The 13,860-nt window shown below is 47.9% G+C and overlaps 1 protein-coding gene across 1 annotated transcript; it reads right to left on the bottom strand.

Annotated features, from left to right (window-relative positions):
- Positions 1-499: 499 nt before the first annotated feature.
- LOC309797583 (forkhead-associated domain-containing protein 1-like) lies at positions 500-7,949 on the bottom strand (the record flags this gene model as incomplete). Its single annotated transcript, XM_082646076.1, has 5 exons — positions 500-503; positions 565-611; positions 4,339-4,443; positions 5,471-5,560; positions 7,821-7,949. 5 exons carry the CDS (start codon positions 7,947-7,949, stop codon positions 500-502), a joined length of 375 nt encoding a protein of 124 aa, XP_082502202.1.
- Positions 7,950-13,860: the final 5,911 nt, after the last annotated feature.

Below are 13,860 nucleotides of genomic sequence, written 5' to 3'. Positions count from 1 at the left end.
ATTTCTCTGCCATTAGCCGCTTGACTCTGGCTTTCAGCTTCTCCTCTTGCTGTAGCCTTTCCTCGGTCAGCTTCCCCTTCTCTGCCAGATGCTGCCGTAACTCTTCTTGCAGCAAATACTGCTGAGTTTCCCGAGAACTGTTGATCTTCATCTGAAATGAGGGGAAGGGGAACTGCAGCTGATGGGGGACAGGACTAATGCAGGAGTCATTTCCACTACCTTTGGGGGCGGGACAAAGGTTCACGAAACTTTCTTCAAAACACAGAAAAATGATGCTTAGCTTAGTAACTAATAGCGAAGTAGTAGAGCATCGTGGTTAAGAGCTCAGACTCTAGATCTAGATAGAATCTCAGCTCTAGTTCTTTCTAGACACTTCTTCGTATAGAAAATAAGCGGGTGAACTAAGGCAGGCCGTCTTCCTCCTCTTTCATCCCTGCCGGCCGCTTGGGTGCGGGATTCCGTGGAGAGCACGGGCCCGTGAAGGGGCTCTGCAGCACGCCTACCTGACCTACTGCCCTTTCCAAATTGGCTTTAATGAGGTTTGCTCTGTTCCTCATTTCTTGCAGCTGAAGCAATTTCCTTCTGGAATCCTCCCGAAGCTTCTCTTCCACCTGAAAGGATGATCAAAGCGTGGGCTTGCTGCTAATGTGATCATCATGCCCTCTGGGGAAACTCTTCTGGGGGGGCTAATGGCAGTGGGGGAGCCCCTGAGGGGTAAGGACAGCTGCAGCCCAGCAGCAGGGGTCACAGGCATGCACAGGGTGGAGGCAAACTCACAGGGAGTTGCCCCCTACGGGAAAGGGCCGAGCTCTGCACCCGGGGCTCAACTATGTTCTACCGCACACACCCATCCCAGCTCGGTCCCTAACAAGCCGTACGACACTCGGAAAGTTATTTCACTGCTCCATGACTCAGTGTCCTCATCCGTCAAATGGGGATGATGATACTAGTATCACTGCATAGAGTCATTGTGGGGATTCGATGTTTGGAATAGTGCTTAAGGGCTCTGTGAGTGTGTTGAGTACTGTTGTAACCTATGAAAGGTGGACGGGAATGTCCGCCGTACAGTCTCGTTCTAATAACTCGTGATGGGTACTTGGAAATGTTATGATTGGGTTTATTATCATAACTGTTTGTCGTTACCACTTTGAGCACACTCACTGGTGGTAACCTCTCTGGAGGCTTGCTAAAGCAATGTCTATTAAGAACTGCAGGCTGCCAAGGAAGGCATTTAAAGTGGAGAAGCTTGCCTACTTTTCCCCCCTTGCTTAGGTAACAGTCAACGCACGGTAAGCTTGGGAGTGCTCCACGCTACCCTTGGCTGGCCAGTGTAGGCCTCGCAGCTGCTCAATTCTTGGATGCACCTGCTGAGCCCTGGGCCCTGGCACTAACAGGAAATGAGGCAAACTCTCGTAAATAAATGGAACGTTTTTGTGCTGAAACAAATTCACAGGTTGTTTTTTTAGGGATCTGAAGAGGGGGATCACAGGGATGTAATAAAAGACCCAGAAAAGCCCTTAAGAGCTTTCTTCTGAGTAGTGTGGTCCAGTGGAAGAGCCTCTACCCAGCTCCGTTACCTTGGAAAAGTCATCTAAGCTCTCTGGGCCTTAGTTTTCTCCCAGGTCTAAACATGCTCTGACTTCTATGTCAGCAGCCTTTTTCATGTGCTGCAAAAGCCAAGTCCAGCCTTGGACTCTGCCCCTGTCTGTGTTCTGCATGAACAGCCCCCGTTCCCGTCCCCAAGCCTCAGAGTCACCCTCAGCGTCCGCCCTGCTCCCTCTCTCACACTCGGGGGTCTCACGCCTGTCCACCAACCCCTCTCACATGCAAGCTGGACTGTGACAACTGGCCTCCTCGCCTCGAGTTTAGTTTCTTCCAGTGCAATCTTAACGGTACTGTGAGAGTTACCCAGCTGTAAGGCAGCTCTGTCCAACAGAACTTTCTGCAACGGTACAGGTACTCTGAGCGAGGCTGTGTTGTCTAGTACGGCAGCCACCAGCCACATCTGGGGATCGAGCACTCGAAATGTGGCTGGTGTGACGGAGGAACTGAACTAAAAATTTTAGTTAATTTTCATTAATTTCAGTGTAAACAGTAGCATGTGGCTGTTTGCTACGCCAGCGTCACTGAAGTCAGACGAACCTGGAGTCAGACAAAACCGACTGTGCAACTGGGCTACTTTACTAGTAACTAGTAGCCTTGACTTTCTCATCTGTAAAATGGAGAGGATGATTTCTAGATCACAGCGCTGTTGTGAAGATGAAGACCTGAAATGTTCAAGGGAACGCCTAGTACGTGAGAAATTGTAACTATCATTTTCACCCTGATTACTGTCCACGAATGTCATTGCATCAGTCACTTGTTCAGAAGCCTTAGGAGCTCCCCACTGCCTGTGTGGTACAGAGCCCAAGCGCCTGAAGTAAGGCAAAACACCAAACCAGGGATTCAAGAAGCCCGTACGAACTCTGAACGAGGTAAATAAAACTGAATCCACCCCTAGATAAACCATAATAAAACTGCTGGAAATCAAGGGAAAAGACAATCTTAAAAGCAACTGGAGAAAAAGACAGATTATGCAAAGGTACAACAGTTAGGCTTACAGATGACTTCTAAATAGAAATAATAGGAGCCACAAGACAATAGTGACATATCTAATGCTGTATCTAATGTGCTGAAAGAAAAGAATTGCCATTGTAGAATTCAATACGCAGTCAAATGTGTTTTAAGAATGAAGGTTAAATATACATCTCCAGACAGACACACAGGCACATTTGAGAATTTGTCATCAGCAGAGCCACAATGAGGGAAAACATTAAAGGGTATTCTTCAGACACAAGAAAAATGAACCCAGGTGGGTGATCAGAGATGCAGAAAAGATAAGCAACAGTAAGGGTAATGTGTGGATATGATACTGACTATAGCAAAACACTAATAATGTCTTGTGGGGTATTAACTATCAAGAGGAGTTTAGAAAATGACAGCAATGGCTTATAAATCTGGAGGGGGTAAGTGAAGTTAAGGTGTTTGAAACTCCTTGCACTGTCAAGGAGAAGGGCATAATTATCAACTACTATTGCCTCTTGGTAAGTTAAGAATGCAGGGCTTCCCTGGTGGCGCAGTGGTGGAGAGTCCGCCTGCCGATGCAGGGGACATGGGTTCGTGTTCTGGTCCGGGAGGATCCCACATGCCGCGGAGCGGCTGGGCCCGTGAGCCATGGCCGCTGAGCCTGTGCATCTGGAGCCTGTGCTCCACAACGGGAGAGGCCACAACATTGAGAGGCCCACGTACCACAAAAAAAAAAGAATGCACATTATAGTCTTCAGGATGACTACTAAGAAAATAGTAGAAGAGTGAAAAACTTAATTAATGTGTGATTTTGGTGAGTCAAGGATGAATGCTATTGTCTTACTATGACTAAAAGAATAGTAAAAAAGTGAAATATTTCCAAGCTAATAGAGGGGGAAAGTGGAATAAGAGAAAACCATCCACTCAGAAGGAGGCAAGAAAGGAGAGAAAAAGGAACATACCACAGATGGTACATCTGGTATTGAGCAAGAAGATAGATTTAAACCCCAGTACACGAGTAATTACATAATATAAATGGACTAAAAGTCAAAATTGTCAAACTGGATTTTGTAAAAATGATATGTTATTTGAAGGCATATGTCTAAACCTTAAGACAAAAATTGACAGAGAACATATGAAAAAGATATGGTATGAAAACTCTAACCAAGAGAAAGCCAGTGATGAAGCTAAATGACAAAGGAGACGTTAAGGGAGAAACACTACTAGAGATGAAAAGGGACATTTCATGATGATCTAAAGTTTTGCTCTACAGGAAGTATTAGGATTCTAAACTTATATGCACCTAGTAACACAGCCTCAAAATATATAAAGCAAAAATCGTTCATATTAAAAGAAGAAACACACAAATGACAAACATGTTGAGATTTTTAAAAACATTCGCAATGATGGAACAAAAAGAAAAAAAAATCAATATGAGAATTTAAGTTGGAACAACATCATTGGCAAACTTGGTTTAATGGATCAATTCTTTCTTAGATAATTTCACAATTAAGATCTGAAGGCAGTCTAGGGTTGTGGTTACACACAGGAGCTTTGGAGTCAGGCAGACCTGGATTCAAGTTCTGCCACAACTACTTTATGCAAGTGAACTTGGATAACTTCCTTCACCTCTGTGAGCCTCAGTTTTCCCGACTGTAAAGTGGGGTTAATACCAGTATAGACCGCATGGGGTCATTGTGAGGATGAACAGAGATGATGCAGGTGGAGTGCTGGCCCCAGAGTGGTTCCCAGGCCAACCTGTCCCTGCCATACCTTGCTCTTTTCCCGCAGCGTCATAGAGATCAGGCTCTGCTCGGTACTGCTCCTTTTCAGCTCCACCCTGAGCTTCCTCATTTCTTTTTCCATGTCATGGATTTGCTGAAAGAGTTCCAACAACAGGGAAGTCAACTTCACAACTCATTTCATCCGGTTCATTAAGGCAGAAACCTAGTCTGGGATTCGCTTCATTCCTTCCCTTGGGGGACAATTCCACATCTTTGAGGCAAAGTGGACTTTCTTTCAACGGATGCAATGAAAGGGCTGGGTGAGGGAAAATTTGAGTTTCTTTTGAAGATCAGCATGGATCCTGGATTAAACAGTATAAGATACCTATCCACTCATTAGAGTCTCTTTCCTTGGGGCACATTTTTGAGTTCAATCTAAATAAGGGCTGTTTGGAAGACACAATGGGCACAGTTTGGAAGAAAAGAACAATCACATTTTTCTTTTTTCTCATTTGAGGCAGAGAAGTGTGCTCCTGACAGAGAGAAGAACACACGTCTCCTGCCCCCGTCCCAGGCACCGTCCTTCCCAACGGATGGAAAACGTATGCCTGGTGATGTGCACGAGGGTTCGGGCCGGTACAGGGGGTGAACATTAACATTGAGTGGTCATCTTTTCATTGTATTCATTTTTATGTTCACCTTCCATACAAGGCCAGTGATACATTTGCTTTTTATTTTGGTTTTATGAATTGTTGTAAAATTGAATGTATTTAAGCAAAAATACTTCAAGAAGAGTTGTGTTAATAGCAGTGCTCAGGGCTGTGATAAAACTTGTGACAGTGGATCATGAAAGTCTGGGCATCACAAGTCCAGGGGTAGGGACCACGGTGAATTTCCAGCAGCATATGGTGGCCACCTCCCGTCCCTTTCCCCAGGAGAAACCTGATGAGGGGCCTTGAGCCAACTGCCCAGAAAATCTGGGGAGAGTGTGTTTTCCATGGTCTTTTCACCCATCTCTTTGAGGCCAGCAAATCAAAGAATTAGGAGACTAAATTAACAGACAAACACCCAGAAAGCCCCAGAGCTTGTGCTAGCTAATGGGCCAAGGAACCACTCCAAAACCCTCAAGGCCACAATCTAGGCTTTCAGTGGACACCGAGGGGTCAGGAGGTTCAACGCACGGTTTTGCAGAGTTTTAACTCTTTCTCTTGGGCTTCCCACTTCTCCTTCTGGGCATCTTCCTTCTGTAACTCTTCTTTCAGCACTGAGCACTGTGGAGAAAAAGGACAAGGCCACGGGGGCTTGGCTGGGGGTCCCAAGTACCTGTGTTCACGCCCAGGAGTGTTTCCTGCTGTATAACCCAATCACACCTCTGAATTCTGAGAGGCGAGACCATTTGTGTGATGGGAGCACGGGATCCTGCAGTTGTTCCCAGTTCATGCCTCTCATGAGTTCTGAGGAACAGAGCGTCTAAATTCCTCTTCAAAAGCCAGCAAACTTCACTGCAGGGGAAATCCAGCTTTGTAGACTCTGGGTACTTAGGGTGCAGGAATTGGGATGTTTTCACGCTGTGACTGGTGAGGGTGGAGGGGGCCGAGGCAGTGAGCTGGGGTCCATCTTAGGGCTCTTGTGCAGGTTGCATCTCAAAGACACAACTGCCCTGACTGGTGTGGAGGGGTAAAAGGAGCTGTCTTGCCCGAGGGCGGCTTGGCAACAGGCATTAACGGCATAAGGATGGATGTGCCTTATTTTGACCCAGCAATTCCCACTTTAGGAATGTACCTTAAGGACAATGACTGGAGAAATAAGTAAATCTGTAGTTTCAAGGATGCTCTTCACAGAATTGTCAGTAACAGTGGAAGAAAAAAAAAAAAAGAGGAAACAACCCAAGTGTTGTTTAGAACAGCAGACCACTTATAACACTGGGTACATCCAGGAGAAAGTATGTAGCTTTTAAGACGAATGATAAGAGCGTTGATTTATTAGAATGGAAAAATAATAAGTATTTAAAAATTTAAAAAATGTGCATAGTATAAATTAACTATAAAATGATTGATTGATTGATTTCTAGGCAATATATAGAAACAAGACTGGAAAAACAGACATGAACATATTAACACTGATTTCTCAAGGTAGCATTTCCTCTCCTCTCTTTTTATTTTTTCTTCTCAATGTCATCTACTTATTTTTCTAAAATTAACACACATGATGTATGTCATTAAAAAAAAGGCATCTCAAATGTTCACAAGAGCAGTAACCTTGGTGGTAATGAACCCTTGTGCTATTGGCCAGCACAGTCTAGAGGAGAAGGGACCTCATTCCAAGGTCAACGAGGAAGGGGAAACGGGGACATAAATCATCCAAATGCATTTCAGGAGGTAGAAGAGCCAAGCAGGTGCTGTCTTTGCAGATTCCTTCTACTTAGCACCAGCTCTGCATCCCCTTCCCGTCCCCAACACACACACACACACACACACACACACACACACACACACACACACCACATTAAACAGCTATAGCACATGCCTGGGAAGACACTCTGCTTGGGAGAAACGAATGCAGAGGGCTTGGCCAGGCAGCTGACCTCGGGCAGAGGCAGAAGAGCACAACTAAAACCAGCCTCCCACTTCTCGGAAAACGATTTTGTCATCCCCATTTCACAGATGGGGAAATGGAGGCCAAATAAGTTACAATAAAAGAAAGCTCTGGGATGGGACCCTGGTCTGTCTGATCCCAAAGCTCATGCAGTGCCTTTCACCAGCTCCAAACTGGGTATGGTACTACGTTCCAGGTATTACTTACTGTGCCTTTTCCTTGGAACCTCAAGATCTGTTCTCACCCCACCCCCATGCAGACCTAGCTATCGGGTAGCCTCTGGGAATCTCTGAGTTGCCACCTGAGATGAAAGCTTTGAGGTTTTACCTTGACTCACAGAAACAGGCACATCATGCAAATACTGAGAAATCTTATCCTATAGGGGCAGGATTCTAAAGTTAGCATTGAAGGCAAGATTTGCAAAGGGTCAAAGTTACATGTAAAAAGCTCTTTGCTTGCCTACCACGTCCATCTTCCCTAGAGACATTCCACACACTAGAGTATAAGGAAGAAATGAGCGTCTGCGTGTTTGCATCTGGATCTTCAGACGTTCTGCTGTGAAGACAGTTATGAGAACCAGCGGTGCTGGGGCCACGATGCAGCCGTGTGGTCATCCGTGCTCACAGGGAGATCGTATTCTGCTTAATGTTAAACTTTGCAATGGCAGTATATGCTCATAGGTGGGTTTGTTGCTGGGATTAAACAAACTCATTTATAATAGGGGTTAGAAAATGTTTGCTGGATGTGAAAATCTATTATGCTTCTTCTGAGCCACATACACGCTGTCCTTTGAAAGGCTTCAGAGAAGTTGGCCACCTGCCCAGCAGCTACCCTCTCTGTGTCCTTGGGCACTGGCCTCATCTCACCACCGTGTGTCATGTGACTCCACTGTGTCTGCTTTTCGCAGCTACAATTTGCTGATGACCCGAAACTCACGCTGGAGCTGAGGGCTTCGAGCTGGTGATCCTTTTCTTTGTTCTCACTTTTCAGTTGATTCACCTCCTGTTGTAGTTGTTGAACTTGACCATCCTTTACTAACACGTCTCTTTGCAAAGATGACGCCATCTCTGTAAAAGAACCAAACAAACCAAAACAAAAGACTCATGGAGGTCAAAGAGGCAGGAAGGATTATTGGCAACACCGTGGCTGTCAGCCAACGTTCGGACAAGACCTTCCAAGCCTGGGCCACCACCGGTGCCTGCTTAGAACTGGGGAGGCTTTTTCCAAGGGTCCCAGAGCAGGAATGGGAATGAGAGCAAAGTCCACGGAACAGGGTTTGAGGCTTCAGTGAGAATGAGGGGCAGTCAGCACCAGCGAGAGGAGAAACCTTTGGGGGCCCCTTGTGGGCACACGCCAGGCAAAGCTGGGAGGAGAGGCCACACCATGGGCCTGGGAAACAGAGGCCCAGCACACGGAAGGTCCAGGAATTCTTCTCCAGAGGCCAGGAGACGGGCGTGTGCCAGAGGGCACTGCTGGACGCTATTGATGGGGTGGCTGTTTTCACAGTCCTCTGAGTTTGGACCCCTCTCTACCACTTATTAGCTTGGTGGTCTTGGACAAGCTATTTCACCTCCCACTGTCTGTCCCACACAGAGTTATTGTAAGGGTCAAATGAGACGGTATGTCCCAAGAACACAAAGTGGCTAAATTATGTTTGTTCCATGGCGCCTATGATTTTTCTCGGCAACCAGCTTCCAAAATGGCCCCAATGATCCCTGCCGCCTAGAATTCATGCCCTGTGTAGCCCCTCCCACCCTGAATAGGGCTGCCATGGGTAACCAATATGATACTGTGGAAATGACGGACTGTTTCCTCTCAGGCTTGGTCATAAAAGACACTGTGGCCAACTCTTTGCTCCCTCTTGAATCACTCACTCTGGGGGAAGCCAACTGCTGTGTTGTCAGGACACTCAAGCAGCCCTAGAGAGAAGCATGTGTGCTCAGGGACTAAGGCCTCCAGCCAATAGACACATGAGCAGCCATTCTGAAGGGGGATCCTCCGGCTCCCCCCGAGGCTTTAGATGACATGACTGATGCCCCAGCCGACATCTTGCCTGCAACTCACGAGAACTAAGTCACCCCCCGCTCAAATTCCTGAACTACAGAAACTGGGGGAGATAATAAATATTGGTTGGGGGTTTATCCATTACATTTTGGGGTAACTTGTTATGCAGCAATAGATAACTACTCCATTACTGTAGCATCATTTTTTTTAACATCTTTATTGGAGTATAATTGCTTTACAATGGTGTGTTAGTTTCTGCTTTATAACCAAGTGAATCAGTTATGCATATACATATCTCCCCATATCTCTTCCCTCTTGCATTGTAGTATCATTTTGAATAAAAGTGGGAAGAAGGGTGCATAAATGCAGTGGTATTGGGTTATCTCCTACGGTTCTTTTCTTGAAAGAACATCAGGCCCAGTTTTAGTGGTAGGTTTCAATCAAGAATGTCTATGAAATAAAGCACAAAATGCTCCAGAATTTCATTTTAAAAATGAGCTTTGCCTCCAGGACACAGTTCAGTTACTTGGAAATCCCTCTGGGGCTTGCCACACTTTGAGTGGGTCCAGCCCATCTCAAGCGTTATCCCAACCCAGGTCTGTCCGACTCCCTGATCGGAGAAGGTGGGATCTGAGACAGGCTTGATGCTTGGATGAGGTTTCACTGGCCGACATATGGGAGGAAGGTGAGGACCAGCGAGTTCATCCTTCCATTCCTGGTGCCCAGAACAGCACCTAGACTGGGGGAGGTGCTCAGAAAATATCTGAGGACATCCCAAGTGAGGGAGGAGAATAAGCAGAGACCTGGGGGCAGCAGGGGGTGGGGCTGGGTGTGATTAAGTTGCAGAGTGAGGCAGAAGAGAAGCACAGACTCATACAGAGATGGGGATTCACGTGCGACTCAATGCTATGCCTGGCTTCTACAGCTGTGGGCATGTTTCCTGCCACGCGCTGGCTGCTTTCAGAGTGATGTGCCCCTCCGAGGCTCACTGCCTCCTCCCTGTCACCTGCTTCTCTCCCTCCCCTCGTCTGTGAGTGGTCCCATCCTCTTCAGGTCTCTAGGCATGTCAGTTTTGGCTTAAAAACCTCCACTGGATTCCCAACACCCTTGGAATAAAAACCCAGACCCCCCGACCCTGCCCAGCCCCACAATCCCCTGTTCACTCCATGCAGCCTCTCTTGCCCTTGGCTTGTCCCTTCCCACCTGAAACAGGTCCACTCTAAAAGAAGGACATAGCGGTGGAGGATACAATATGAACTGGTTAGAATCGGCTAGGTCCAAGGGGGCATAAGATTCGACTTCCAGGGGAACTGGAGCCCCATTACAGGCTCATTGTAACACATGAGCGAAATGACACACGCACCAGCACCAGGACAGTTCCGAGGCTGACCATAAAGGTCAAAAAGAGGGTGGGGGGGCTTCCCTGGTGGCGCGGTGGTTGAGAGTCCGCCTGCCGATGCAGGGGACACGGGCTCGTGCCCCGGTCCGGGAAGATCCCACATGCCGCAGAGCGGCTGGGCCTGTGAACCATGGCCGCTGAGCCTGCGCGTCCGGAGCCTGTGCTCCGCAACGGGAGAGACCACAACAGTGAGAGGCCCGCGTACAGAAAAAAAAAAAAAAAAAAAAAAAAGTGGGTGTTGGCCCAATTCCTGGAAATCCCCGCCCCTTCCCCAAAATATTAGAGTTGTCCCAATCCTCCCACTCATTAGCCTATAAAATTACCCAGCCCATAAAAACTAACTGCCCCATATTTGGGGGCCTCTAGCCTTCTGAAATGGCCCACACTCTGTGGAGTGTGTTTCTCTCTAAAGAAATCCACTTCTTACTTTGTCTCTCACTGAATGCTTTCTGCGATGAGACATAAAGAACCTGAGTGAGCTTTATTAAGTCCCGAGACCAGATGCGTGATCTCGATTAAAAGATAGTGGGTTCTGACTGGGTTCGAGTCCTAGCCCACGGGTTCAAGTCCCACCTGAGTTCCATGGTTGCACACCCACTAAGCTGGTCCCCCTTGGCCTCCCCCCTTGAAGCGCTGGCCACCACGACACACAGTTTATTTTCTCCACAGCACCACTGCTCTCTGAAGTGGGCTTGTTTATTCATCCGTTTACTTTTATTGTCTGTCACCCCCTCCCGAATCTGTGAGTACAGGAATCTGACTGTCTTGCTTGGCTCTCCCTCCCCGGAGCCTGGAACGGGGCCTGACACCTAGTAGGAGCTCAAGAAACATGTGGAAGCAATGAAGGAATCCAGGGAATCAAAGCTCAGCTACAGCTGTGCGTTGGCTGCCCCTCTCCCAACCCAAGCCCTTTATCAGGCAACCACCTCTGATAAAATTAGAAAATGGTTTCCCTTAGGCCCAAGTGCACTCGGCTGAAATGGGTGAGACCATGGGTGCCTTAAAGGAGTGACCCCATTTTGTCCACGCTCTAGTTTGCACTCAGGCTGCTTTGTGGAACCACCCAAGCCACAAGGCGACCTGTGTTCTCCCTGGTGGGGCCAGTGCTCAGGAGACCTTGTAGCCAAGAGATACCATTCTCTCAAATATTTACCAGGCCCTGCCCTCGGAACTGGGTGGCAAGAAACCTCCACTGAGGGAGAACTCTAATGCACCGACACGGGTGATCCCTGAGGCTGCACCCAGGTCACGGGCACAGGTGTGCTGGTTGACTGGTGATGTCTGCAGGGGGAGGGCAGAAGCTCTGGGGCCTGAATGCAGAAGGGCCTCACCTGACGTGATGGCGGCCTCCCTCCTTAAGTTCTCGGCCTCGTGCTTCAGGGAGGTGATTTCTAAGTTTCTCTCAGACAGGATCTGGCACAGCACCTGGTTGTAGCCTTGCTGTAGGGCACTGATCTGTGGAAAGAGGCAACACACAGTCAGAGGGGGCCAGCCAGGCCTGCAGGACACGCCGGTACTTCTCCAACATTGGGCAGAGTCGGGTTGATCTTGGATCGGGGTGTTGGGGAAACCAAGGTTTTCCGTTGTCACTAGTGGAAGGGGCAGGAGGGGGCCTGTTCCTTCAGTGACCACCATGTCATCGGTCCTCGAGACGCGGACCTTATCTTTGTGGCCACCCAGGGGCTCGGGTGCTGCTGTCTTCCTATGACCTGTGGGTTTTCAGCCATAAATAGACCAGCTGTTGGTTCCAGATCATCCAGCACTGACTGGATGCACAGCAAAGTTCAAGAGCCGGGAGCAGGTTATGAAATGAATTCCCTCTAATGAGAATAGAGGGTAGTTTATACCTCACAGAACACTCCAGAGTTTACAGAGCCCGTTCACACATGCTACACTGATACTCGTCACAGCGTTGCTGAAGGCTGACGTTCCCATTAATGTGCCCATTTTGCAAGGGAGCCAGGTTGAGACTCAGAGAGGCGAGGCCCCCTGCTCGGGATCACGTGGCTGGTCAGACGTGGAGTCTGATTCAAACCCAGTCTTTAGTTGCCTGGTTCCTCCTTCCCAGGTGGCTCTAGGAATGAGCGTGAGAAGTTGGAGGCTGTAAAGCATGGCATGGACTCAGGAGCCGGACTGTGGCCTTCAAGTCCTGCCTCTGCCAGTTAACGGGCTTTGTGAACACAAGCAGGACACCATGTACTGTTTCCTTTTGTTCAGTCTGTACGCGGGGTGATGGTAGTCCCAACCTGATAGGATTGTTAGCAGTATTTTAATAAGTTAACATGTGTACAGGTGCTCAGATCATGCCTGGCACACGGCACAGGGGGATGAGCTGTGACGGTCCTCTCCTCTGACTACCCACGGGGTGTTTTTTAGTTTTGTTTTGGGGTTTTTGTGTGGTTTTTTTGCGGTATGCGGGCCTCTCACAGTTGTGGCCTCTCCCATTGCAGAGCACAGGCTTCAGACGGGCAGGCTCAGTGGCCATGGCTCACGGGCAGAGCCGCTCTGCGGCATGTGGGATCTTCCCGGACCGGGGCCCGAACCCGTGTCCCCTGCATCGGCAGGCGGACTGTCAACCACTGCGCCACCAGGGAAGCCCCTATCCATTCATCTCTTGATGACACTTAGGTTGCTTCCATATCTTGGTAATTGCAAATAATGATGCTCTGAACATTGGGGTGCATGTATCTTTTCAAATGCATGTTTTTGAAAACACGTGTTTTTGTTTTTTTCGGATTTATACCAAGGAGTTGAGTTTCGAGGTCATATGGTAGTTCTATTTTTAGTTTTCTGAGAACCCTCCATACTGTTTTCCACAGTGGCTGTGCCAGTTTACATTCCTACCAACACTGTACCAGGGTTCCATTTTCTCTAAAAATTGTAAATTTTCTTCCTAGGGGTAATTGAGATGGTAGTTCAATAATAACATAAGATCAGGTGAAGTCTAAAGAAATTTTAGAAAACCTGGATAAAGTAAGAAAACATCTGTTCGCTGGCATCTGAATGTTAGAGAGACACCAAGACATGTGGGCCAAGTTCTGGAGAGAAGGGAAACACAGACGCAAGCTTGACATTGGGTGCAGCTTTTCTCCTTGGGGCATTTGCGGATTCAAATCTAACAGCCTAGGAGCTGAAAAGCCAAGGAGTTCAAAAGACTCTAACCACAGAAGCTGCTGGCATCCCTTGACTTGTAGGTGCAGCACTCTAGTCCTGCCTCTGTGGTCACTGCCTCCGCCTCTTCTTTGTATATAATCTCCTCCTGTCTCTCACTTATAAGTACACTTACAGATGGCACTTAGGGCGAGGATAGTCTCAACTCAAAATCCTTATATCTGCAAAACTTTACCTTGTAAGGTAACATTCTCAGGTCCCAGGGATTAGAGCCTGAGATCTTTGGGGCCACCAGTCAGCCCACTGTAAGCCCTAAACGTCTTCTCTCCTGAGGAGGGTCTAGGCTGGGCAGAAACCCCGACAGACATCTACCAGAGGCCAGATTGAGAGCCCTTTTAGAAGGTCATTTCTCAGCTCATTTGGAACCTTGCTATTGCCTTTTTTTCTTCTTTTCTTTTCGGT

The sequence above is a fragment of the Mesoplodon mirus genome, assembly GCF_964341445.2.
Source record: "Mesoplodon mirus genome assembly, contig: HAP1_SCAFFOLD_262, whole genome shotgun sequence".
NCBI lineage: Eukaryota > Metazoa > Chordata > Mammalia > Artiodactyla > Ziphiidae > Mesoplodon > Mesoplodon mirus.
Note: the sequence above shows the minus strand (reverse complement) of the source record. Positions and strands in the feature narration are given on the sequence as shown.